General features: G+C 39.7%; 1 protein-coding gene across 1 annotated transcript in view; it reads right to left on the reverse strand.

The window, feature by feature from the left end:
- Window positions 1-11,378: 11,378 nt before the first annotated feature.
- The window catches only part of KNDC1 (kinase non-catalytic C-lobe domain containing 1), an 83,245-nt gene continuing 70,770 nt past the window's right edge, over window positions 11,379-23,853 (reverse strand). Inside the window, exons 18-30 of the mRNA XM_044420713.1 lie at window positions 23,057-23,150; window positions 22,860-22,957; window positions 22,051-22,259; window positions 20,431-20,544; window positions 19,904-20,045; window positions 19,469-19,651; window positions 16,872-17,084; window positions 15,758-15,840; window positions 15,129-15,279; window positions 13,788-13,910; window positions 13,621-13,680; window positions 12,644-12,801; window positions 11,379-12,411 (exon numbers count right to left, since the gene is read on the reverse strand). Coding sequence (XP_044276648.1) covers window positions 12,180-12,411; window positions 12,644-12,801; window positions 13,621-13,680; window positions 13,788-13,910; window positions 15,129-15,279; window positions 15,758-15,840; window positions 16,872-17,084; window positions 19,469-19,651; window positions 19,904-20,045; window positions 20,431-20,544; window positions 22,051-22,259; window positions 22,860-22,957; window positions 23,057-23,150 — 1,860 coding nt within the window. The 3' untranslated portion in view covers window positions 11,379-12,179. The remainder of the gene's footprint in view (window positions 12,412-12,643; window positions 12,802-13,620; window positions 13,681-13,787; window positions 13,911-15,128; window positions 15,280-15,757; window positions 15,841-16,871; window positions 17,085-19,468; window positions 19,652-19,903; window positions 20,046-20,430; window positions 20,545-22,050; window positions 22,260-22,859; window positions 22,958-23,056; window positions 23,151-23,853) is intronic.

Below are 23,853 nucleotides of genomic sequence, written 5' to 3' on the forward strand. Positions count from 1 at the left end.
CATTAATAAAAACTGTGTGGCAAGACAGCTACCTCTCATTCCTTCTGTGTTATCTCACCAAGTGGAGATGGAAATATTTCCAAAATTTAGCACCTGAACAGAAATATATGGAACAAGAACTGATATGGTGAAAATGAGCACTTTTGGAGTGCTTTACCTATACTTTCTAATCATGCTTTGTAACAGCCTTGGAAAACATGTCTGGACAGTGCATGTCAGTCATTCTATAAATGCTTATTTTCATTCTATCCCTCCTTAAATAGATATCATATCCCTAACTCTCAGAGCAGATTAATGAAGGGTTCTTTTTGTCTGCCTCTCTCCTTTTAACATGTAGGTTCCCCATTATGTGATTTAGGTTTACAAATAAAAGGAGTTAACTCGCACTTTGTTTAACTGTTCAACCATAGATTAATCTGTGCTAAGCAGCATTGGGAGTATCTTGCTGGATCTAATCAAGGTCTAGCATTGTTTGCAAAAATCTTAAAAAGCAGCAGACAGGAGAGAGCACACTAGGAATTGACCAGTGAGTCAGTTGCACAACATGGTTTAACTTCTACAGATCTTGCTCTAGATGGAAGGCTGCAGCTGAGAGGTTGGGAAGGGGGATTAACTGAGTTTGTGCTGAGCTGCGAATTAAACCTGAGCCTTCCATTAAACAAGAGGCTTCAAATTTTAAACTGCTTTATAGCATTATATCAATCCCTATAGTATACCATATCAAGATAAATATTAAAGGTCCAATGGAGTTACTCATTAAAACTCCATTCTGGATATCAGCATCTCTATACAACATAGAGGGTGACTTGTTTTTCAGAAGTTTTGGACTGGAATTCGCAGCAGCCCTAGCTACTTAAAACCGTTACTGAGAGATCATGGAAGATGAAGCCCCAAATATCTGGAGGCCTATTTGTTTGTTTGTTTAAAGCTTTTCTAACCCATCCACTACAAACATCTCAGGATGCCTTACAATAACAACACAGCATCCAACAGTTAATATACTTTAGTTAAAATCAATTAAACATTAGAATAGCAGGAAAATAAAAAGGGTTTTACTTGATGCTGAAAAGAGTACAATGTTGATACTAGGCGAGCCTTTCTGGGAAGCTTATTCCATTGTCAGGGCATCACCACAGAGAAGACCCTCCTCTGGGTACTCTCCCTCCTAATATCCTTCAAGGAGGGCTCCCAGAGCAGGGCCTCTGCCTCAGATCTCAAGGGGCGGGGGGGGGGGAGGCACATAGGGAAGAAGGAGCTCCTTCAGGTATCCTGGACCCAAGCTGTTTAGGGCTTTGCTCCATTGGAACACGTCCTGCCCTCCACCACAGAGGAAAAAAGGTCACAACCCACCTATGCATGACACCCCCTCACATATCTGCATGTCACTAACAGGTCCTCTCTGAGTCTCCTTTTCCAAGGATGAAAAGACCCAGTTCCCTCAGTCTCTTCTTATATGGCTTACTCTGCAAACGGGCCACCATCCTTGTGGCCCTTTGCTGCACCAATTCCAACCATGCTATATCCCTCTTGTAAATGAGGGACCCAGAAGTGAACACAATACTTTAGCTGCAGGTGCACCAGAGTTTTATAGAGTGGCAGTAATACGTCTCTCAATCTAGAAGGCACACTTCTGGCTATGCATCCTTTGATCAGCAGACTGGTCACTCCATCTTCCAGGTCATTAATGAAAAGATTGAACAGGATCAGTCCCAGGACAGAGTCCTGGGCCCCCCGCTCATTACCGACTGCCACACCAATGATTCCCCACTAATAGTTACCTTCTGCTTTTAGTTCATCAGCCATGCCATAATCCATTGGACAGTGCATTGGTCTATCCCAAAACTCCTCAATTGCTTAACCAGGAGATCATGCAACACTTCGTCAAAGGCCTTGCTGAAATCCAGGTAAACCACATGCACCGCATCCCCTCCAGCTAGCCACCTCGATGTCATAGAATTCCACAAGGTTTGTCTGGCAAGACCTGTTTTTGTGGAAGCCATGTTGCATGGTTGCCAACCTCCCTTCCCTGGCTAGTGTTCTGAGATCTCTCACTGTTATGAGCCTTTCCATTGTCTTTCCAAGAATGGACGTAAGGCTAACCAGTCTGTAATTCTTCATGTCCCCTCTACAACTCTTTTTGCAGATTGGGACCAATGACGCCACCCTCCAGTCTTCTGGAACCTCACCCGTTCTCCATGAGGCCTAAAAAATGGAGGCCAGTGGAGGTGAGAGTACCCCCACCAATTCCCAAAGTACCCTTGGGTGTAACTCATCAGAGTCTGGCACCTTTGTAACATCCAACTGCCCCAAGGAGTTCCTCAACTTCCTGGGGGGATGACTCTAATCTGTGCCCCTAAATCCTCAGTTTCATCCGATCCCCCATGCGGATCTCCCCCATCCTGCTTTGGGAAGAACACAGAGGCAAAATAGTCATTCAGCATCTGTGCCTGTTCCCTCACATCATTCACTAAATCCCCTTCCTTCTTATAAAGCGGTCCCACTCCCTGCCCCCCTCCCTTGCTATTGAAATGTTGACAGAAGCCCTTTTTGTTGCTCCTGATATTCTTGGCAACTCTCAGCCCATAGGTTTAGCCTTGCAAAGAATCCTTCTGCAACCAGCCTTCTCCTTCCGGTATACCCTTTTGCCTACTTTCCCCAGTGCCCATTTCCTGTGGAGGTTCCTCTTATGCCAAATGCCTTTTACCACTTCTCTTCTCATCCACGGTGTTACTCTCCTTCACCTCTCTGCCTTGCTAACTAGACAAATGGCCTGATAGCTGTATATGGCCTTATAGCCCACTTCCTGTCCCATAGATAGATTGCATGCTAATTCTATTGCAGTACCAATGTATTGCAAAAACTGGCAGACAGGCCCCTGATTTTTTTCTGTGATAAATCTAGGAACTAATGTGGTGCAGAGGTTAGAGTGCTCGATTGTGACGCAGCATGCCTGAGTTTATCCCCATAAAGTTTGTCCATAAAGTTTACTGGGTCATTTTGGGCATGTCACCAACTGTCTAAGCTATCTCACAGCTGGTATGAGGATAAAATGCAAAAGGTAATTATGAAAGCAGCTTGGGTTCATTGGAAGGAAAATGGAAGAGATAAATAAAGTCATGCTTCTGATGCTTTATTTATCATGCTAGCATCCAAGAAGGGATGCTTGTACAGCTGGATGTGTCATCCCCATTATGCTGCTCGTCTTCTTGATCTTAACAAGCCCAGCAATAACATTTAATCCAGCCCATATTCCTAACAAGTCTTTAAAGACTCGATATATCTCCGGACAAAGGGGTGTTTTGTCCAGGTATGTACTTTGCATTGTGGACTCCAGCCTAACACATTTGAGCTTCAGGGCAATAAAGCAAGACAGATGGAATATTGTCGGATCCATCAGATTGCCATAGCTCTAGCTGGAAAGGAATTTTCCCTCAGGCCAGTGTAATAGCGTCCACAGTGATGCCTTTTGCTAAGGGTTTGCTCAGGGCAGGAGAGTTTCATTTAGGTAGAGCAACTACTCTCTTTGAGGCTAGAAGGTGTTTCTATCCCACCACCCAGGCAAGATAGCCTGACACCCTTTCTTTCTGGCTCTTTTTCTCCACCTCCTAAGCCCACTCACTTGAGTTGTCTGGAGCAATATCATGTCTCAGTAGACTATTTGGCCACCGAGAGTTTTGGCTGTTCAGTGATATAGAAATTTAAAGGGAGGGAGGGAGGGAAGAAGGAAGGAAGAAAGGAAATAAAGGACATAGAAACATAGAAACATAGACACAGAACAAGTCAGAAGGGGTCTCCCAGGCCATCTAGTCTGACCCCCAGCTCCAGCCGACTCCGCTCACGACATGCCCACCATATGTATGTCCAGCCTATCTTTGAACACCCACACCGATGGGTCCTCAACGACCTCTCGTGGAAGCCCATTCCACACCCTCGGGGTCCTGACTGTCAGGAAGTGCTTCCTGGCATCTAAATGGAACCTTGGCTCCCTGAGCTTTGCTCCGTTGGAGCGTGTCCTGCCTTCCTCTGCAGGGGAGAACAGGTCTCTACCCATCTCCATGTGACATCCCCTCACATACCTGTATGTCGCCAACATATCCCCTCTGAGTCTCCTCTTCTCCAGGCTGAACAGACCCAGCTCCCTCAGTCTCGCCACATGCCCCATCCCCTGCAAACCGGCCACCAACCTTGTGGCCCTATGCTGCGCTGACTCCACCCTGGCTATATCCTTTCTGTAATGAGGGGCCCAAAACTGAGCACAATACTCCAGTTGTGGGTGCACCAGAGTCATACAGAGTGGTAGTAATACCTCTCTCGATCTAGAAGCCACACTTCTGGCTATGCAACCAAGGGTGATGTTTGCCCTCTTGACCACCGCATCACACTGCTGACTGATGTTTAACCTGCAGTCAATCAGTACCCCGAGGTCCCTTTCACAAGTGCTGCTCTCCAGCCACTTGTCCCCTAACCTGTACTTATGACACCTATTCCTATGCCCCAAGTGCAAGCCTTGCACTTATCCACATTGAACGCCAAACAAATGCAGAGACAGACCTCATAAAATGCTCATCTTTTGAGATAGCCAGGCAAAACATAGACTTTCAGGATGGGGTGGGGGAGGAAGGAATGGTTGGGGGAATCCTGACATGATGGTGAAATCAAGCATGTTCAAAATCTAAAGATGGCATGGGGGAAGATATGTCTGCAGACATTTAAATTAGACTCTGAAGAGCATGTGGAGGTTACAAGTCAGCCTGCAGTTGCCCTAGTGCTGCAAGAAATGAGAAAGGTTGGATCACCTGCTTTGGAAGCATAAAATCCAGCTGTTATTCAGATGGGTTTTCATCCTGGGTGATACTAACCCCTTTTATCAGCAAATCCCTGAGAAAAACTTGGCAGTCTTTATAGTCATCAAGGGAGATGATTTTAAAAGCTCTAGGTTTTAAAGAAAGTCACTTGCAGTCAAATTGGGTAGCTTCACCCAATAGTTGGATGGACTGACTCCCCAGAGAATAAATTCCACCTTCAAGAACTGTGAAATCTTCTTCCAGTGTAGGATGGCTAAATTTGACATTCTTTAAATCTCTCTTACACACACAGGAGTTTGACACAGCCACCCTTGCTTTTTTAATGTATACACAAGATTTTGCATTAACTGAGCTTCTAAGCCACAAAGTCTTGCTGTGATAGAAACAAAATGCCACCTAATGGACAAAAGCAACAGTGCAAGCAGATACTGCAATTTTGTAGAGCTAACCCCAGGCCAAGGCTGAGCAGTATGAAAGGCAAATACAGGAAGGAGCAGTGAACTAATATTTGGTGCTGGCGTGGCGTCTTTCACTATCACACTCATTCCAGTGAAATATTAGCCAATATTATTCTCTGCTTGTTTTAAATCCCACTTTTCAAGCATTAATTGCTCATTCATCACAACTCGAAAAAGCCAAGGCATTGATTTTCAGCTTCCTCCGGTGACTGACTGAGGTAAAGACTTGAGACATAATTAAAAATACAGTTATGCACTCTTAAGCCCCATTTATTCCAATTGCATTTGAGTAAGCATATCTCTGTGTTTGAACAAGCCTTTGTCGTATAAACCTAACAGCAAACTAAGAAAAACCCAGCCTAGTTTGGTTGGATATTGGTGATAAAGGTAAGAATGGGGCAATTTAGATTTATCAGAGGATCTGCTACTTATTTATTATTAGAAACAATAATAAACTTATAAATAAGTAGCAGATCTTATTTATGGTTATGATGCCATTGAAATAATAATCCAGCCTTCAGTTTGTGGGCTTAGACTGGATTATGACCTGATGAAATAGGTTCATGCCAAAACCCCCCTTCTCCTTTTTCTTAGGTTATTTTAAAGTGAATGAAATAGAATGACAGAGTGGGAGAGGGGAGATAGGAGAGAAAAAGTAGCCAACAGATGGTGTTGGATTCCTGGGACCAATCATGTCTGTAATGCAGAAGCACTCACTCGCCCATGCCATGCCACACATGTGGCCACCTAGTACCTGACAATATGCCACGTGTTTGTAACTAAGGGTCTTTATCAAACCAGTGCAAGCACTCTCAATGGACACCTCTTGGATGAGGAAGGTCGTGGTAGCTTTCATTCTCATGCTCCCTTGATGAAGCTATAGAATGTTATTTCCAGCAAGTCAGCTAGAGTGTCCAGGATGCATTTGTTGTGCTATAAAAGTGAATATGGTGGCTCCCAGTAGCTCCAGCTAGCATGACCAATGATCAGGTATGATACGGATTGTCTGAATGGAATGTCCAGTGTTGACTTATTATATTTGAGCAGTATCTACCTTTTAAAGTATAGCATGATTAAAACTGGTAGGAATTCATTTTTCTCCTCATATTGAAGGATTTATTTTAATAATGGAACTTCAGTATATATTTCATTCCATCTTGAAAATGTGTACAGCAAATCTTTTTTAAAAAAAATAGACACACATTCAAGGACTAACACAGATGTATTGATTTCCATGCATTCTTAAGCCCCAATAAATCTGCTAAGCTTTAAATATGCCGAAAGCCTATTTTTCAGATTTGATGTGAAGCCACTCCCAGGGACTTTGTCACTATTCCAGTTGCAAAGGTTCTACAGTGCTACCTTCTGGAATAATATGTTACTAAGTACTAGAAAGGAAAAGGACACCTTGTGTTGCTGTAATCAGTTCTCTAAAAGCATTCTGAACAAAAAGTATTTAAAAATGAAGCCCTATGGCACTATCCACAAGGATTTCTACAGCCTCTGCATTTTTCTTCTAGGGTTCCAGTATCACTTTTTTCTTCCATAGCTTTTATCCCTCTCATACATTTACATCATTTTATGCATCATTTCACCATATAACTTGGAAGGACTGCTTACTTGTTTTCACTGTATTATTATATGCATACAATGAGCAATTTTCAATAGTATTTACACCAGTTAGTCTGACATCATTCCTGGAAAAAATTCTAGAGCATATTATAAAACAAGCCGTCTGCAAACACCTTGAAGACAATGCAGTAATTACTAGAAGCCAACATGGATATCTCAAGAACAAATCCTGCCAGACAAATCTAATTTCATTTTTTGACTGGGTAACCTCCCAGATGGACTGTGGGAACACTGTGGACATAATCTATCAAGACTTTAGCAAAGCCTTTGACAAAGTGCCCCACAAAACTTCAAAAAGCGGGCTAGATAGTGCAATCATGAGATGGACCCACAATTACTTGCAAATTGGGTCTCAAAGCATGCTCATCAATGGCACATTCTCAAACTGGGGAGAGGTGACAAGCAGGTGCCACAGCATTCTGTCCTGGGAGCAGCACTCTTCAAGATTTTTATTAATGATTTAGATGAGGGAGTACTAGGGAAGATAAATGTGCAGATGACACAAAGCTGGGTAGAACAGCAAATAACCTGGGAGATAGAAAAAATATACAGGGTGATCACAATAGGCTAGAATGCTGAGCAGGAGCAACAAAATGAAATTCAGTAGGGACAAATGCCAAGTCCTTCACTTAGGAACAAGAAACCAAATGCACCACTACAAGATGGGGAACACTTGGTTCAACGATATTACAAATGAGAAGGATCTTGGGTTGATTGTAGATCACAAGCTAAATATGAGCCAACAATGTGATGCCACTGCAAAAAGGGCAGATGCTATTTTGCAATGTATTAACAGAAGAATCACTTCCAAAACATGGGAAGTACTAGTTCCACTATACTCAGCACTAGTCAGACCTCACCTGGAGTGTTGTGTTCAGTTCTAGGCACCTAAGTTTTAAAAAAAAGATGCAGAAAAGCTAGAAAAGGCACAGAGGAGGGCAATATGGATAATTCAGTGACTGACGGCAAAGTCCTATGAGGCAAGATTGAGAGAACTGGGCATGTTCAGCTTCAGGAAGAGAAGATTGAGGGGTGATATGATAGCACTCTACAAGTACGTGAAAAGCTGTCACAAAGGGGAAGGACAAGATCTCATTCATTCCAGAATGCAGGGCACAGAATAATGGACTTTAAAAAACAGATTTAGATTAGGCACCAGGAAGAACTTCCTCACTGTGAGATCAGTATGACAATGGAACCTATTACTTGGAGAAGTTGTGGGCTCTCCCTCAGTGGAGTCATTCAGAAGCGTTGGGACAGTCATCTGAATGTGATGGTGCAACTTAGTGTCCTGCAATAGCAGGAGGTTGGACCCAATGGCCTTCTGGCCCCTTCCAATTCTACTATTCTATTATTCTAAATAGGGCATACCTCCATGTCACATCTTTTTAAACAAGTATTTTCCATGGAAGTTTCCATAAACTCAGGATGTAATAAGAAAATAAAATTCAGTTTCAGTTAAGACAAATGAGAAGATGCATAGATACAATGTGTGCACGTTCATGATTGTACCTGTGAGAAAAAGCACACATTTAGGCAGAAAATGTAAGAACTCGGTAATAGGATTTCTCAGAGTTTGGGTTTCTAGTAGACACGTGGAATTAACATTGCCATCTGCAAATACTGTGCATGGATTCTACTTGAAATACTTGAATTAAGCAACATTCTGAGGTCCCATTCATCTGTATAATACAAGGAGAAAAATGTAATAAAATAGTAATCTCATAATAAGCCCTTTTCTAAATAGAAGACACATGCCCCACTGCAACAATCCTGGCTTCTGCTCATTGATACTCTTTGGGGCTGCATTTTCATGCAATGCGTTGCACACCCAAGATTGGTTGCTCCACTGCTGGTGGGGTGGCATACCACTCAGAACCTTAAAGGCTCTATCCATGGTACTGAATGCCTCTCCAAATAGTTTCAGCCCTTTGGATAGCTTCTATCCTAAGGTTGGGCAACTTTTGGTTCTCATATGCTTTGGTCTACAGCTCCCATTAGCCCTAGCCACCAAAGTCAGTGATGTGGGATCAGGGCGTTGTACACCAAGACTTCTGGATGGCCAGTAGGTGCCCACCTCAATTAGACAGATCATTTGGAGACAAGGAGAAATTGCTCCAAGACCCCCCCTCTCCTTTTCAGTTCAGTGATTTATCTTTGACTCATGCATTAATGAGTCATTACAGATTTTAAACCACAGTTAAACCTTGGCTATAACTTAAGTATTAGATTTACACTCAGGAACATCTAAGTTTAATCCTTGGCTCAGGAACTCAGGCAGCAAATCTTGGAAAGTTCTCCTCAAGGCACCAAGACACCGTACCAGCTTTGAGTGGGAACTTATCTAGATCGACCAACAGTCAAACTTGACATAATTTAGTTCCATATGATGTTGTCCTTAGTTGTCATATTATTAGGGAAGTTGGAGAGATGACTATAGGTATAGTAGTTCAGTCTAAGGTAAACCAATGCAACTGAATAGTATTGAAACCTTGATTTTCATTTTTAAAGCACATTAGGAATAATGTTCCTTTTCCACAGGCTTCATGGCTACATAAAAGTGAAACACAAACAACAATAGCAATAACACACACGCAACAAGGATTATATAAATTATTTATTTTCTTGTCATGTTTTAAATTATCTTTAAAATAGTTTTAAGAATTTTGTTACAGTATATGGCTACTTCCAAGAGAAATAAATTACTAGCAGTTTGTTTTAAAGCTGAATACTGGAATGGGATGTGTAGATTTCATCACCAGGAATCTCAAAATAATTTTAGATAACAGAAGTCATATTCATACAATATAGAAACAGTGACTGAGACATAGAAAAATAGGGTATTTTCTAATTATAGTTTTTACACTGGTAATTTACACTTGCTTCAGCCTTCTTATGAATGGATGACATTTTTAACTTTTACAAACAAATGCTTAATTTCTTGTACATAACACTTCCTTTTTCAAAAGTATGTAAATTAACTGAACTTAAACTTCTTGTGATGCAGAAAAAAATAGGTATACATCACTTTAAGGGTATAATCCTGAGGGGGTGTGTGGATGCCCAAAACCCCCTAACATGGATGATTGCAGGCATCCTATGCAGGGCAGGAGAAGGAAGTGATTTCAGCCCTCTCACTGCAGTGCTTTGAACCACCAGAATCTGTGTATCTTGACTGTGCTAGTCTCTACCCCTCCCTGCTCCCAAATGCCCTTCTCCAAGGTCACTCTTCTAACCTCAGAGATACAGCTGGTGTAGTTCCTTCCATGTATCTCTGCAAGGTAGTAAAGCAAGCTGGAGCTAGGACTTCAAAAATCCTTATGCCCCTCCAGATGCTATCTAGAGGCCACTGGATTGCTTTTACCAAGATTTATTGTATCATTGTTTTTTATTTTGTTGGAATAGGGTAACTGTTCAAAAGTACCTACACATTCGGTAGGTACTACAGATACTTATATGAAATACAGTGGTACCTCGGCTCACAAACGCCTCAGTTCGTGACCAAATCGGGTTGCAAACAAAAATTTCAGAAAACGTTGCCTCAGTTTGTGAACTCCACATTGGGTGATGACCATGATCGTGGCCATCTTCACTGCACGAGCACGATCGTGCTCGCAGCCATCTCCAACCTCCCTCAAGCACGATCGCTATCACACAATGATGGTTTGGACTCTCCCTCCAAACAATAACCTTCCCCCCGCACCTAAGTTAGTGTTCTCTACTGTACTGTACTTTGGTACTTTGTTGTTCTTTGTTATTCTTTTGTTTCAAATTTTTGTGATTAAAAAATATTTACAGAATGGATTAACCTTATTTACATGGAACCTTATGGGGAAATTTGACTTGGCTCGTGACCAATTCAGGACATGACCAGAGTCATGGAACAGATTAAGTTCGTGGGCCAAGGTACCACTGTATATGAAAACACTACAAATAACAAACACGAGCCCAGTTAAAATGATAGTGCACAAAAGAAATGAAATGAAAAGTGTACAAAATTATATGAAAACAGCTCTTTGTGCAAATTCTATACCGACTAACATCAGTAAATAGGGAATACATTTGCCTTCAACATAAAAAATGCTGTGACATAAGAACCATTAAAAAATCAATGTTGGTACACTGGGCTAGGCTTTGCCCTCATGCTATGTCCATCTTCCTGGAGCACCATCTTACATGACTTAGAGCTGGGAGGAGTAGCTAGGTGGACCGAATATGGCATTAAAAGGATTTAATGTTTTGCAAACCTCAGCAACAGATTAAACATTCAAACTGGTAGCAGTCTGCAGAATGCTTAAAGTATTCATTGCCCAGTTTGTATAGGTATTGTAGTAGCTGTCTCCATTCATGCCCAGCAACTTGCTATATATGGGAAGATGTGTGCACTAGGTCTTGTTTAGTCTTTTTATGATCTTAGTTACATAGAACATTTCTATTAAATGAATATTTCTATGTTTTAGCTGGAAATTGTTAATTCTGAGGCACTCTGAAGACTAATGCATCTACTTAAAAGATATATTTGTTCTGCTTTTTTCTTAATATGTGACCTTTATAGGTGGTTTTTCATTTTCAAGAAACTGTCTTTGTGGACTGAGTATCAGGACCTTCACCCTTCCCCACAACAGTGCAGAACATGACTTTGACCTAGATGAGGAAGTGGACAGCCAAGCCAGTTGAACCGACAGCTCTGGAGACAAAGGTGCTGGTTACCAATCTCAAGATGAAGCCCATTATTCAGGACCCACAAAGTCAAGGATTCCTTAACAGGAACTTTCAGAAGCAGCCATCCCTAAACTTGCTCCATCCCAGAAAACATCCCCTCCACACGAGGGACCTCACACATCTTTATGCTTGTCTATCAATGCTAGCAAAAAGCCTGGAATGAACCAGCTTTTGACCAGATATATCCAGACTTGCTGTAGAACGCATGTTCTCCAATAACTGCTCCCTTTCAAGTCAAAAGAAATATGTAGAGGAATTTAATATTTTGTTAATTTACTTAGAATATATCTTTTGCAACATCTTCCAAGGGTAAATTTCTATTAAGTAAAGAAGCACAGCACAGCTCGCCCTATTTTGCTCATTTGGATTTTTTGAAACTTGGCCAGTGCTATTTGCACATGGAGAGGAAGACTGCAATCTTATGTACCCTTACTTACTTCCAAGTAAATCTGCATTGGTTTATATTGTTAATCCATTGACACATTTGTCACAATCTGGTAACATGCCCAAGAGTTAAATTACAGTAAATCTTAAATATTAGAGGCACATAAAATGTAAACAATTACTGAAACATTGCCTTCATCCTGTGCAATGTGTCTTGGATTTTTTGGGACTGCTTCTCAGCTTGTATCCGGTAAAAATTAGTGCAGTTGTCAGCTGCCAAGGAGGAGATGTCTGCATCGTTAAGAGAATCTATTCTTTGTCTTAAAAAAGATTGTAGTTGGTGATCTGGAAGGAAGTCGTAGGGATTTTCTTGAAAGGCATGGATCTGGCTCACAACTTTTGCAATGTTTCTTAAAAAATAAATGAATGAAATTATTTAGTTTTTAAAATAGCAGATAAAGCACAGGAAGGCTTAAGTGCACAAGTTTACATTTTTAACATTTAAAAATAATTTTTCCACAAATGTATGCAAGGCATTCTATGAGAAAACAACACATTTTAGAGATCAAAATAATGACTTTACTTTTGATTTCTGCTGTTCTGTACTCTTTTAAAAAATCTCTGAGCTATAAGTAAGATTACCTAAGTTTAGTCCATTTATATGTGCCATTTCTCATGGTAAATCCTCCTGTTTCAAGCTGCTGGGCATGCATTGCCAGAACATGGGCTGATGGGATTGTTGGTGAAGTCTTAAACTTCTCTCCTTCCATTAAACACAAGCTGTCACTTTTTAAAAATACCTGATAAATCGCATAGACACACATTTAGACACCTTAGAATATGGCATACAAATCTTCTTGTAGTGGCAATATCCTTGTTTTACTATGCTATAATGTACACATTGGATACTATAACAGTATTTAAGCAAAAAAGAATCTAGGTTAGAGAAGGAGATAAAGTATGTAGGTTAACCTGATCTAGAGCTTTGTTGGACTCAGTCATGCAAACTGATCTGAATGCCAAAATTCAATAGAAGACAAAGTCACAATATTTGCTTATCCCATCCCACAAAAAGGCGTATTGGTCATGTCTCTCAAGTCCTTTGCATGCACCTTTGCATGCACCCTCATACAATGTATTGCAAATGGAGTTTATCTGGAATCCATTTCAGAAGTTACTCAGGCTAGGAGAATAACAAAACTCACTACATCTAATATTTCTGGTCTTAGGAAGCCTGCTTTTAGGAGAAGAGCTATAGGATAGAAGTGCTGCATAGCACTTTTCTTTAGAAGCTGGAGACTGCATTATAGCTAACAAGCACTAATTGTCTCCCTGCAAGTAGCAGACATTTGGTTTTATGGAAGAAAGAAGTTATGTACATTTAAAAAATGTTTCCAAGAAAGATTAACAGCAGGTGCTACTTCCATCCATCCCCTTCAGTGTTTGCAGATTATTCTGAAATGAGACGACTGTATAGAAAAAAAAGATAGAACACTAGCATCAATCCAAGTGATCCTAAGTTTGCTGTTGCATGTAACAGTTGCCTCTGCACTTGTACAAAATCTAGTGAGGAAAGGCCACTAGGAAACAGTGACTAGAAAAGATTAGTTTAATTGTACCTCAACAGCCTTTAGTTCTTCCATTATGTCAGATACTTTAGAAGGCAAACATTTCCAAGCCTACACGGAAGTATATAAAAGAAAAGTCTATGAGCTGGAGTATATAATTTTGCTATATGATAAAAACTTCACAGCTTGTATGAATGGCAAAGTAAATAGTTACTCACTGGCAATTGTCTTACAATGAGATTTTCCAGACCTCTTAGGATTTGCATTGCAGTAGCAAAATTTCGTTGCTCATAGCAACATTTTGCAATGGAGAGAAATTTTGACAGTAATTTCACCTGTACCTGGAAAACAATCAGATAGTTTGCAAAATGTATCATCATTCAATTCATGCCATATATACAACCAATAAACTTTGTACTTTTTCTTATACTATTGGGAAGGCATGGTTGTTAGAAGGATACAGCTGGGAAAGCCTAAACCTTGAGGAAACCAAATGATTCAATGAATTGAAATGCATTCTCCATCCATTATCAGATCTAAAATGGACTAAAAAGGAATTACAATGTTGAAATAGATAAATTAATAGAATTAATCTTGTTTTACATGTTGAAATAGAACGGCAAGAAATATGCATTTTATGGCCTCTTCATTCTGTGGAGCTCTGTGTCTATCAAAGTTGTTACTGAACAACAACAAAACTGTTGCTTCCTAATTGCTTGTTTTCTGCTTACCAATTAACAATTATGTGCATTTCTTAGAAATGCTATACACAAGGAAATGCAGTTAAAGGAAGAGTGGGCAATATTCTTGTCTGAAAATCTGAGCAACAAAATCAATTGAACTTCTCTTATTGGTTTCTACGATGCTCTCAAAATGACATGATAATGAATTATCTCTGCCAACATCTTCAGAGTAGGGTAGTAATGCTGGGTAATCTGATGTCACCACCATCCTCCTATACTAATAGACTAATAAAGCAACCCAGTAAGAACAACTGAGTGCACATCTACTTTAGTAACAAAGAACAAGAGGAATTTGGGACTATCGAAATGGCAAACTGCTTAGGGCTTAAGCTGCAGAAAAAAAACCCAACACTGACCACACGTAATGCCAATTCGTGGATTGTTTAACTGATCAACTGGCAAGACAGTCTCCCTTGCACTTGTGACTTCTGTTTTGCATAGATCTTCATAAACATGTTTGATCTGACATGTGAACTTAGAACTTTGAGGGACATGTTGAGGGTCAAGTAAACCAAAGCTTTAACCCATTATCTGCTGGTGGGTTAACATGAAGGGGCAAATATTGTGTGCCACTGCATGGGGCCTGAGCAACCTTGGGAACAAAGGAAACAGGGAGGAAGGTTTTATTCTCATTCTTCTTGCCATAGTCATCACAAAATCACATTCTTGGAAACTGCTATTTGCAGTCTCCATTCTCTTGAATTTTATATTCCTTGTATCCAGTGCAGTGCACCTACTCAAAGAAAAAATGAGCAACCACAAAGAATTATTCCTGTATGCAAAATTAATAATCATGAAATGCAAAAAAATACAAACCTTAGAACTGTAGCTTGTCACAATTTCAGCAGCAACCCAGATACTAACATTGTCTGCATACTTTAAAAGTTTGAGGAGATAATCATCTTGGACACAGTTTTTCACAAAAAGGGTATAGACTTGAGTGGGCAACAACTCAGAGGAAGAAGATCTGTAAGAAACAAGCATCTACAAAGCATAAGTACTAATTATTTATTTGTATTAGTAAAGACTAAGCTTAGCAAACTTATAGTAAAGAAATCACAGTGATGACAAGCTGGAGAGTTAGTATGGAAGCAAGGTTTATACTTGAAAGGTGAGGGGCTCTAGATTATTAATCCCCAAATATTTCTCAGTGCTTATTGTTGGCAGTTATAACCAGATACTGTAGACATTTCTGAAGCACTTGGTCTTAAGAATATAATCAATGACCCGTCTTATCTGATTTACAAACTGTGATCTGGCAAAGGCCTTTCTACCTTTAGATGCCAAAAATAAAAATCAAAACTTTAAAAATCAGCGCCTGTCTCACTTCATCCCAATTTTTTCATTAAAATTACTTCTGTCCTCTAAAATGCCCCATTTCATTTCTCCACTCTTGTTTTTCATTGCAAAATATATCACTAGGCTAAACAAAGCAACAAACTTACCTTTGGAGAGGGACACTTTTGTCTTTGACTCCAAGCACTCTTGAGTTTAGGAAGTGTACTGGATGACATTTATGGAACATTTCCTAGACAGGAACATACAATGCTTTGATATATTGTATCACTGAATGTTATACAATTTTGTCTCCCAGTGTCAGTTTAGAAAACCTTTCCAGAAAGACTGATCAACAATTCTGAATGCAGCTGAGAAGCTGAGGAGAATGGACTGGGTCATACAAGAGAGAGCCAGTGTAGTGCGGTGGTTAAAGTATTAGTCTTGGGACCCGGGATATCTGGGTTCCAGTTCCACTTGGCCATTAAGATCACTGGAAGCCTTTGGGCCGGTCACAGACTCTCAACCCAACCTGCTTTGCAGGGTTGCTGTTGTGAGGATGAAATAAAATTATGCAAGCTACTTTGAGTTCCTCATAAGAAAAAAGCAAGATATAAATGCAACAACAACACGAGCAAAGGGCTATTGTGTCAACTGCATATTTGCATTTCACAGAACCATCAGGATGACAAGAGAGAGCATGAATGTCCATATTGAATCACACAATGGAAGATTAATTCAGGACTTCTGTGAACTGCTAAGTAGCCTTGGGAAGCACTAGGGCATAGACCTGATGCTTATAATATCTGCAGCATTTGAAGCAGCCAGAACACTTTAGTGAGTTGGAAATGTTGCCAAACCTCAGGATCATAACGTTTGGAAATCTCAAGGGTTTGATATGGAATACACCATGATACTATTCTTCACACACAATCATGGGCAATTGCTCAACCTGATCTCTCCACTATTTGGGTTAAATATATTCACAACCATTTTAACACTGACTGACAGCTGACTCCAAATTTAACTAACTTTTTGTGCTCAGCTCATCTTCTTAATCTACAAAGCAAAATCACTTCCCAATTTGGTACAAACTGATAGATTTTATTAAACATATAATACAGCATAGGGTTGAAAGAGCATGTGTGGTAATGTGGAAAAGGTAGGTGTGAAGCTGGATGGGACTTGGTTTGACAACATGTAATTCATATAGTGATAAGATTATAGCAATAGAGAGGTGTGTGCACACCATTTCTTCAATCAGCAAAAAAGAACCCACAATACCTGTTCCAGCAGTGTCAGCTGAGAGCAAAGTTGTTGTGCAGTGTATTCTGTTAAAAAATATGGTCCTTCATCTAGTTTAGCACAGAAGATGGAAGATTCTTCTTTTACATTTGTATAGCATGGCTGTGATAAAACTGATGCAATGCTATATTGTCCATCTCTCCCACTTGGTACAGAAGCTTCACTGCCTTTTGAATGTTTCCAGTTAAAGTTCTAGACAGGGGATGAAAAACCCAAAAGCATGTGCACCAGCTATACTTAGACAAAAATAAATCCATTCTTCTGTAATTTATGGATCTTACATTTGTAAACAATCTTATACAGACTAGGCTTACATTCCATCCCTGGGCTCTCCTGTAACACACAATCAACTCAAATACCTTCATAACAAGGTTATTTTCAGTACATGAGCAAGCATTAATTTCTGAGGAGCTGCCTGATGCACCATCTCAGCTTCAAAACTTTCACTAAAAGGCAGAGAGACCTTTTCTGGGCCTTCTGCAAGAACTAAAACGTGCAGGTTCCCTTAAAACGACATGCACCACACAGCCACCTCCTCCAGTCCTTAATACATCAGACTTCTGATGCAATTTATCTCTAAGGTGCCCACAGACAGGACAGCAGATGATGTGAAACTGATTGGGCTCTAGCATCTTCCAGCAAATTTGGGACAAGAACTCATCACCTACATTGAGCAGCACGATCTCTACTATAGCCACGGCCCACTTCCTCCTTCTTAGCCTGGACACCCAGGCTGGACAACTGGCCAAGCCAAAACAACAACTGTCACCTTTCCTTGTAACATATGTGTATGAATGAGTGTTCTCTGCATTTTATCTTTGAAAATGCATGTGCTGTTTCTTGTCTTTCCAAGAATTCCTTTCCAGGAATTTCACAATTTTGAAAGCTAGCCTTGATATGCAACAGTATGGATGATGCACAAGAATTAACCCCCTGCTTTAGTTGGTAACCCTACTGGCACAAACTTCCGTTCCCTCTGCCATAACTTTATCTTTAGCTAGTTTCCAATTCACTTGCTTCCCAGAGAACAGTAACTGTGCATCACATCTCCAACCTGTTCCCCATAGCTGGCTATCTATTAGCAGATGCTTTAAGGTTTCCAGGTTCTCAAATATCATTGTCATCATACCCTTTGTCAGCTGCAATCTAGCTACCACCTTAGAGAATGGAAAGCTGCACTGCTTCTTTATCCAGTAAAACAAACAAGAATCTGCCTCTCCTAACAGTAATTCAGAAATACCACAACTTCTGAATTCCCTGCTCAGTGGCCTCATTACATTCAGTGTAATTTTAAAGAAATTTAAGAGGATTAATATATAAACAAACTTTTAAAAAAGTATATTTATGAGGTAAAGGCTATTTAATATTTTGATTTTTATGTGCTTTGCTCCAATCTATGCCTTTCACTGAAATACCATTACTCCTGTATTACAGATGATAAAATCTATGGTCACAAACTTCATGCGCAATTCAATCACTTCCATGTTTACTTGGAAGTCCTACTGTGTTCAGTGCAGTTTACTTCCCTGTTAAGAATGCGGAGGTCTACAGCCTGAAAAGCATTAACTATTTATTTAAATGTGTGTGTGTGAGTGTGTGTGTGTGTGTGTGTGCGCGCGCACACATAATTATTTTGCTTAAAAATATATTCCCTGCCTTTTTATTGGATGAACTCAAGATGTTTACAAAACACAACCTTATAGAATCAATGCTGTTATAAAATTATAAATACTGGGCACTATCCCATGCTGGCCATGTGCTATTGGCACCAACCTCTGGCATAGCAAGAAGCTGGCTCTTTCTAAAGCAACCAGAAATGAGCCGAGAAGCTTGTTTCCAGATGGAATGGAAGGAGCTCTGCTGACTTCTCCCATTCAGTAAAGCGAGTCCCTAAGGTATTTGAAGGCCAAGCTGGTTAAGACTTTAATGTCAAAACCAGTACTTTAAAGTTATACTGGAAATGAACTGGTAGCCAGTACAAATCAAACAAAATATGTGCTATAACCCTCAACACCTAGTCCCTCTCAACAACCTTTTGGTAGCATGTTATGGCAGCTGACATTTTATGCTTAAGGACAATCACTATAGTAATCTAATGTGCTAGTCACTAGGACATGTGTAACAGTAGCAACGGCCCAGAGCAATCAACCTGCTGTCATGTGAGAGTTAGCGGAGTCCTAATGCTGCTTTCCGCCCATAAAGTCCTGCTTCGAATTATTGGTTGCAGTTTTATAAATTAAATAAATAAACAAATAAATAATTGTAAAGGCATGATGTGTTCCAAAGATATGCATTTTGCCAGTATATGGAATAAGCCAATTTTTTAGCTGTAAGGAAAACAAGATGGACATACACTGCTGCATCTTATAGCATTAATGGGGAGATTAATTATCAAGTTCAAGATTCAAATCTGTATTCAGACATAAAAGGTTATTTTGTGACCTTGGCAATGCACTTCCCCAACAGCGAAGACATACTGTAATATCCTAAGACTTCAAATATGGTAGGAAATAGAGCTAAGTAAAAATAAACAGTACAAACCATGCCAGGTGTTCCTGTTTCATAAGGCCACATACCTTTTGTAAAATCTCTTTTGAGATCCTTTTATATGAAGAGTTTAAAGATGGAGTTTCATTGATTTCTTTCTCTTCTTCCCATTCTTCCATCCTGTACCATTGTGAAACATTGCTATCTTTCTTGCTGGCAATGCGGTCAAGCAATGACAGCAACCATTTGCCATAGCCATTGAGTGGAACTACCTACAAAGAGTCCATAATTACATTCTTCTATGGACTTATACCTCAGATTGTAAATTTATCCAAAATAAATCCTGTTTTACTAGAGACATTTATAAACAAAATGCATGGATCCCTAAGGCATGCTTTTTCCTTCTCACTTCAATTATAGTTAGAATGAAATTCTCTTACAGTGCTGTGGCAATCTTGCACACCATAACTCACTTTGATTTAGATGACATTTACCTTAAGCTACCTGTCAAAACTGTGAATTACCTTGGAAATGATAAAGTCTTTTAGTGTACTCATAAAGCCAGGGTTTATTGTAAAGTCTACAGTGTAACAGTCTTCAATCCAAGTCTGTAGAATGGAGAAACTGCGGTGGTATATTTTGCTAAGCAATGAACAAGAGTCAGGGCTTGAACTAAGAAAAATGAAAAGCTAGTGAATAAATGACATTTAGATATTCTCTTCTGTATAATTATGTAAAATATTTGAAAGGATGGTCTTTCTTAGCTTATCATTTCAAGAACAGAAACAATTTATTATTTTCTTTGGACATTAAGCAAAACATAAAAGCATGAAAAATATAGATAACACCCATTTTCTAAACTTTAAATTTTACTTCATAAGAAAATGTATTAATCCCACCTAAGTTAAGTAGATGCTTTCAGTTAAATAAAATAACAATAAAGCAAATAAAATAACAATAAATCCACAAATGTGAGGAAATAGAGGGAAGGCCTGTAATATGCCCACAGTGAAACTGAAAATTTTCTAAGTTCAAAATGATTTCAACATACTTAGCTAAGGTGATCCTGATTCTATCAAGAAGAAATTGCAAAAGTTCTTCTTGTGTGCAGAAATAGCGAAAGATGAAGAGGAACTGATGTACATAGCCTTCTAAAAATGCATTTCTACAGAGGAAAAAAAAGTCAGTTTTATAAGCTGAAGTACACTTTCTTGGAACAAGAAGGAAAGAAGGAAGAGTGAAAGTGAATTAATTCAACTACTACGTCATTTGATTTCTTGTATTTTCTATCTTTTAAAATAGGGGTGGGAGAAGGAATCTGTATGCTCAAAAATTAGTAACATTTAAAAAAAATCCTACATTTTGAGGAACTGACAAGATCTAGGATATCTGCCAATGTACCCTGGCAGCAATTACGTAATGAGCAAAACACTAATAAGATTCCTGTTGGAATCCAAGGCAGGAAAAAAATAAAAATAAAACACTATTTCAAGAAAATAAGTTCTCCACTTGTGTTCCCTAGCCATGACACAACAGAAAACATGCCAACTCCCTCTTGCCCCAACTGTCACAGCAAGAAAGACAGAGCCCTCCTTTTCTGTGCCTAAACAGAAGAATTGCTGAAAGTAGGTGATGTGGCATGTTAGCTTCTCTTCTCTTCTTTGCTTTGGTACAGTAGCAGAATGGATAGACAGTCTAGTTTGCAGTTTTCCACAGCCATTATTCTCCTTCTAATCCTGGCTCTTCTGCAAGTTATTTGAACTTTTGTATTTGCACTTTTATTTACCAATTATGTCACTAACTTGATCAAGGACAACTTTGGAGAGCTCTGATCCCAAATTCAGGTAGACTGGGGTTTCTCTTCCTCCATAACTGGAAAAGGAAGGGAAAAAGCCCTGCATGCAGACATACAAAAGTCCCCTTCACAACTTGGGGAGAAGGGGAAGGACAATTTATCAACTGGGAAGCATTTCTATTCCATCACTACTGACTGAAACATAGCAACACTGAAAAACAATTGTTCCTGGAATTCCAGAAAGCTACTGCCAGTAAGTGTTGAGCAAGGTGGGCCCCAGGGCTCCTCAGATGGCCATGCCCACTTTCCCTTCCTCCAACTGCTCATCACAGGGTACGTAGTTTCCTGCTGTTTGTAAACACTTGTCCACATCCTAAAGGACTGGAATGCATCTCCTAAAGCTTAATTATTGGCAGCAAGAACTTTGCTTGCACACATCCTGGCATTTCTAAAACCTTTTGGTTCCGGACTTTTTGATGTAGAGTGGATGGGGCCACTGGGGTGGTGGGTGTGGAGTTGTGCTGGACTGTGGGAGACGGTGGAGGACAGGAGAGCCTGGAGGAATGTTGCCTGTGGGGTCACGAGGAGTCAGGCGCTACTTTGCAACTGAACAACTGCCCACCACTGAAAGGTTGTTACTCTGAGTTTCTCTAAAATGAAATTTGGACCTCAGGCTAGATGGGATTCCCTAACACTAGCATGCAGAATGAACAACTAGACCAATCAATGTTCTAAGTTCATATAAGGCAGTTTCCAATGTTCTCCAAGCCACATAAAGCACATGAAATGGTCTTGAGCTTAGAATGACTCTTCCTTTCCATTAAACAACTAGGTAAGGAAGACTCATCTTTTGTAGGATTATAGAATGGGCTGTACCTGGAGTAGAGATATGCCATTAGTCCAACTGGTGTTCCAGCTTGTAGGTTTCTTGATGGCTTTTGATTGTCTTTACATTGGGTCTTATTTATATTATAGAAAAGGAGCATGCAGTCCAAGGAGCTGATGGGTGGGATTTTGCTTCTTGCCAAGTTAGCCACTGCAATCAGGTTGCATGTTTCAACTCCCCATTTTTCTATATACATAATCTGCAGCAAAAGGGGACAAGGCAGACAAAATAGCACTAAGGGCAAGCCACCTCCAACAATGTAGGGGTGGGGAAAAGAACACAAGAATACTAGGAATACACAGGACACAAACTGCACGCAGGTACTCTCATTGTGTTCACAGAGGTCCCTCAATGCTGAACTAGAGCAGCAGTTGTTCCATAGATAGTTCAAGGGCTAGGAGGACATGGTATGGTAGTCATATGGCTTTCCAAATATCATTTGACTACAACTCCTATCACCATTGATGCTGCTGTCTGGGGCTGATGAGATTTAGAGTCCAACATCATCTGGAGGGACACACATTTCCCACCCAAGACATAGTTTAGTGCCCAGTTTCTGGCAGTGGTCATCCATACTTACTATTATGGGAATAGAGACTAAGAAAATTAAACTAAAGAGAACAGTGTTAATGAAGAGGAATTCAACTTTCAGTATCTGTCTAATTAAGAATAATGCTACACTGGACATTTTCACTTATTTCTCCAACACTGAACATATGAACACTTTGTATCTTTATCACTTGCACAGATATAGAAACAGCAGGTATCAATTTCCAATGTGTAATAATCAAAGAATTACCTGAAGATACTTCTTCACCAGTTCAAGAAACTGTACCTTTGATTTCATTTCTTCTAGCTGTCCCTTCAATCTGGGCAGCATTGCTTTCACTTCACCACCTCAAGATTTAAAAAGCAGAGCGAGGATCAGCTTTGCTCCACCAGCAAGAAGCATAATTGCTACAGTGTAACTCTGAAGTTTAGAAACTACAAATATACCTTTGCTGCTTCTCTCTTTATGCAGCAGCCTCTGGTAGAATTTTACACTCTTTCTATAATTTTTTGTCTCAATCATTATCAACTGTTCAAGTTCCTAATGGGAAGGATAGAGAAGAGTGAAGGTAATCTTGCAATTATGATTTCTTTTGGCAAATTTCTGATAAGCAGAAGCTGGATTTAATAAGCATCATCCAATTGCAAACTCATATTAATATAAATTCATTTTCATACTTGGTTTCATATGATGCTTTTGTATTCTTTTTCAAAGGAATGTATACACTAAATCCTGTCACATTTTGAGCAGGCAGTCATATAGGTCTGATAGTTCAACAACCATAGTCCAATTGGTTTATCAGACTGGGAACAAATGTTCTTTCTGCATGTTCCCAACTCCTCACATTTCAATCCCTGTGACATTTGAAAATGGAAAGTATGGGTTAAGGACTTGCTTTAATTCAAGATCTAATCCACTAACTCCTGGTGTGAAGCCGTCATTTTCATGATCAAATATCAAAGAACATGAAAATGGGGGATTAAGAAATGAGTGTATCTTTGCCAAAATGAGGTATATAAAAGAGGGGGAGGGAAAGGATGAGGAGGAAGGCTATAAAACATGCGTAGTTTCCATTAAGATAAACCATAATTTATTGGACTTTAACTGTATGACTCTGCCAGAGCACACTGTGAGAAAAATAGGTATTTAAGCCAATAAGCCAAGTCCAGTTTGGTATATCTCTGAAAACTACCCTTCAAATCTTTGATGGCATTAGTTATATTATGCATAATATAACCTACTT

Source organism: Varanus komodoensis, unplaced genomic scaffold (assembly GCF_004798865.1).
Source record: "Varanus komodoensis strain SLA01 unplaced genomic scaffold, ASM479886v1 scaffold11, whole genome shotgun sequence".
Classification (NCBI taxonomy): domain Eukaryota; kingdom Metazoa; phylum Chordata; class Lepidosauria; order Squamata; family Varanidae; genus Varanus; species Varanus komodoensis.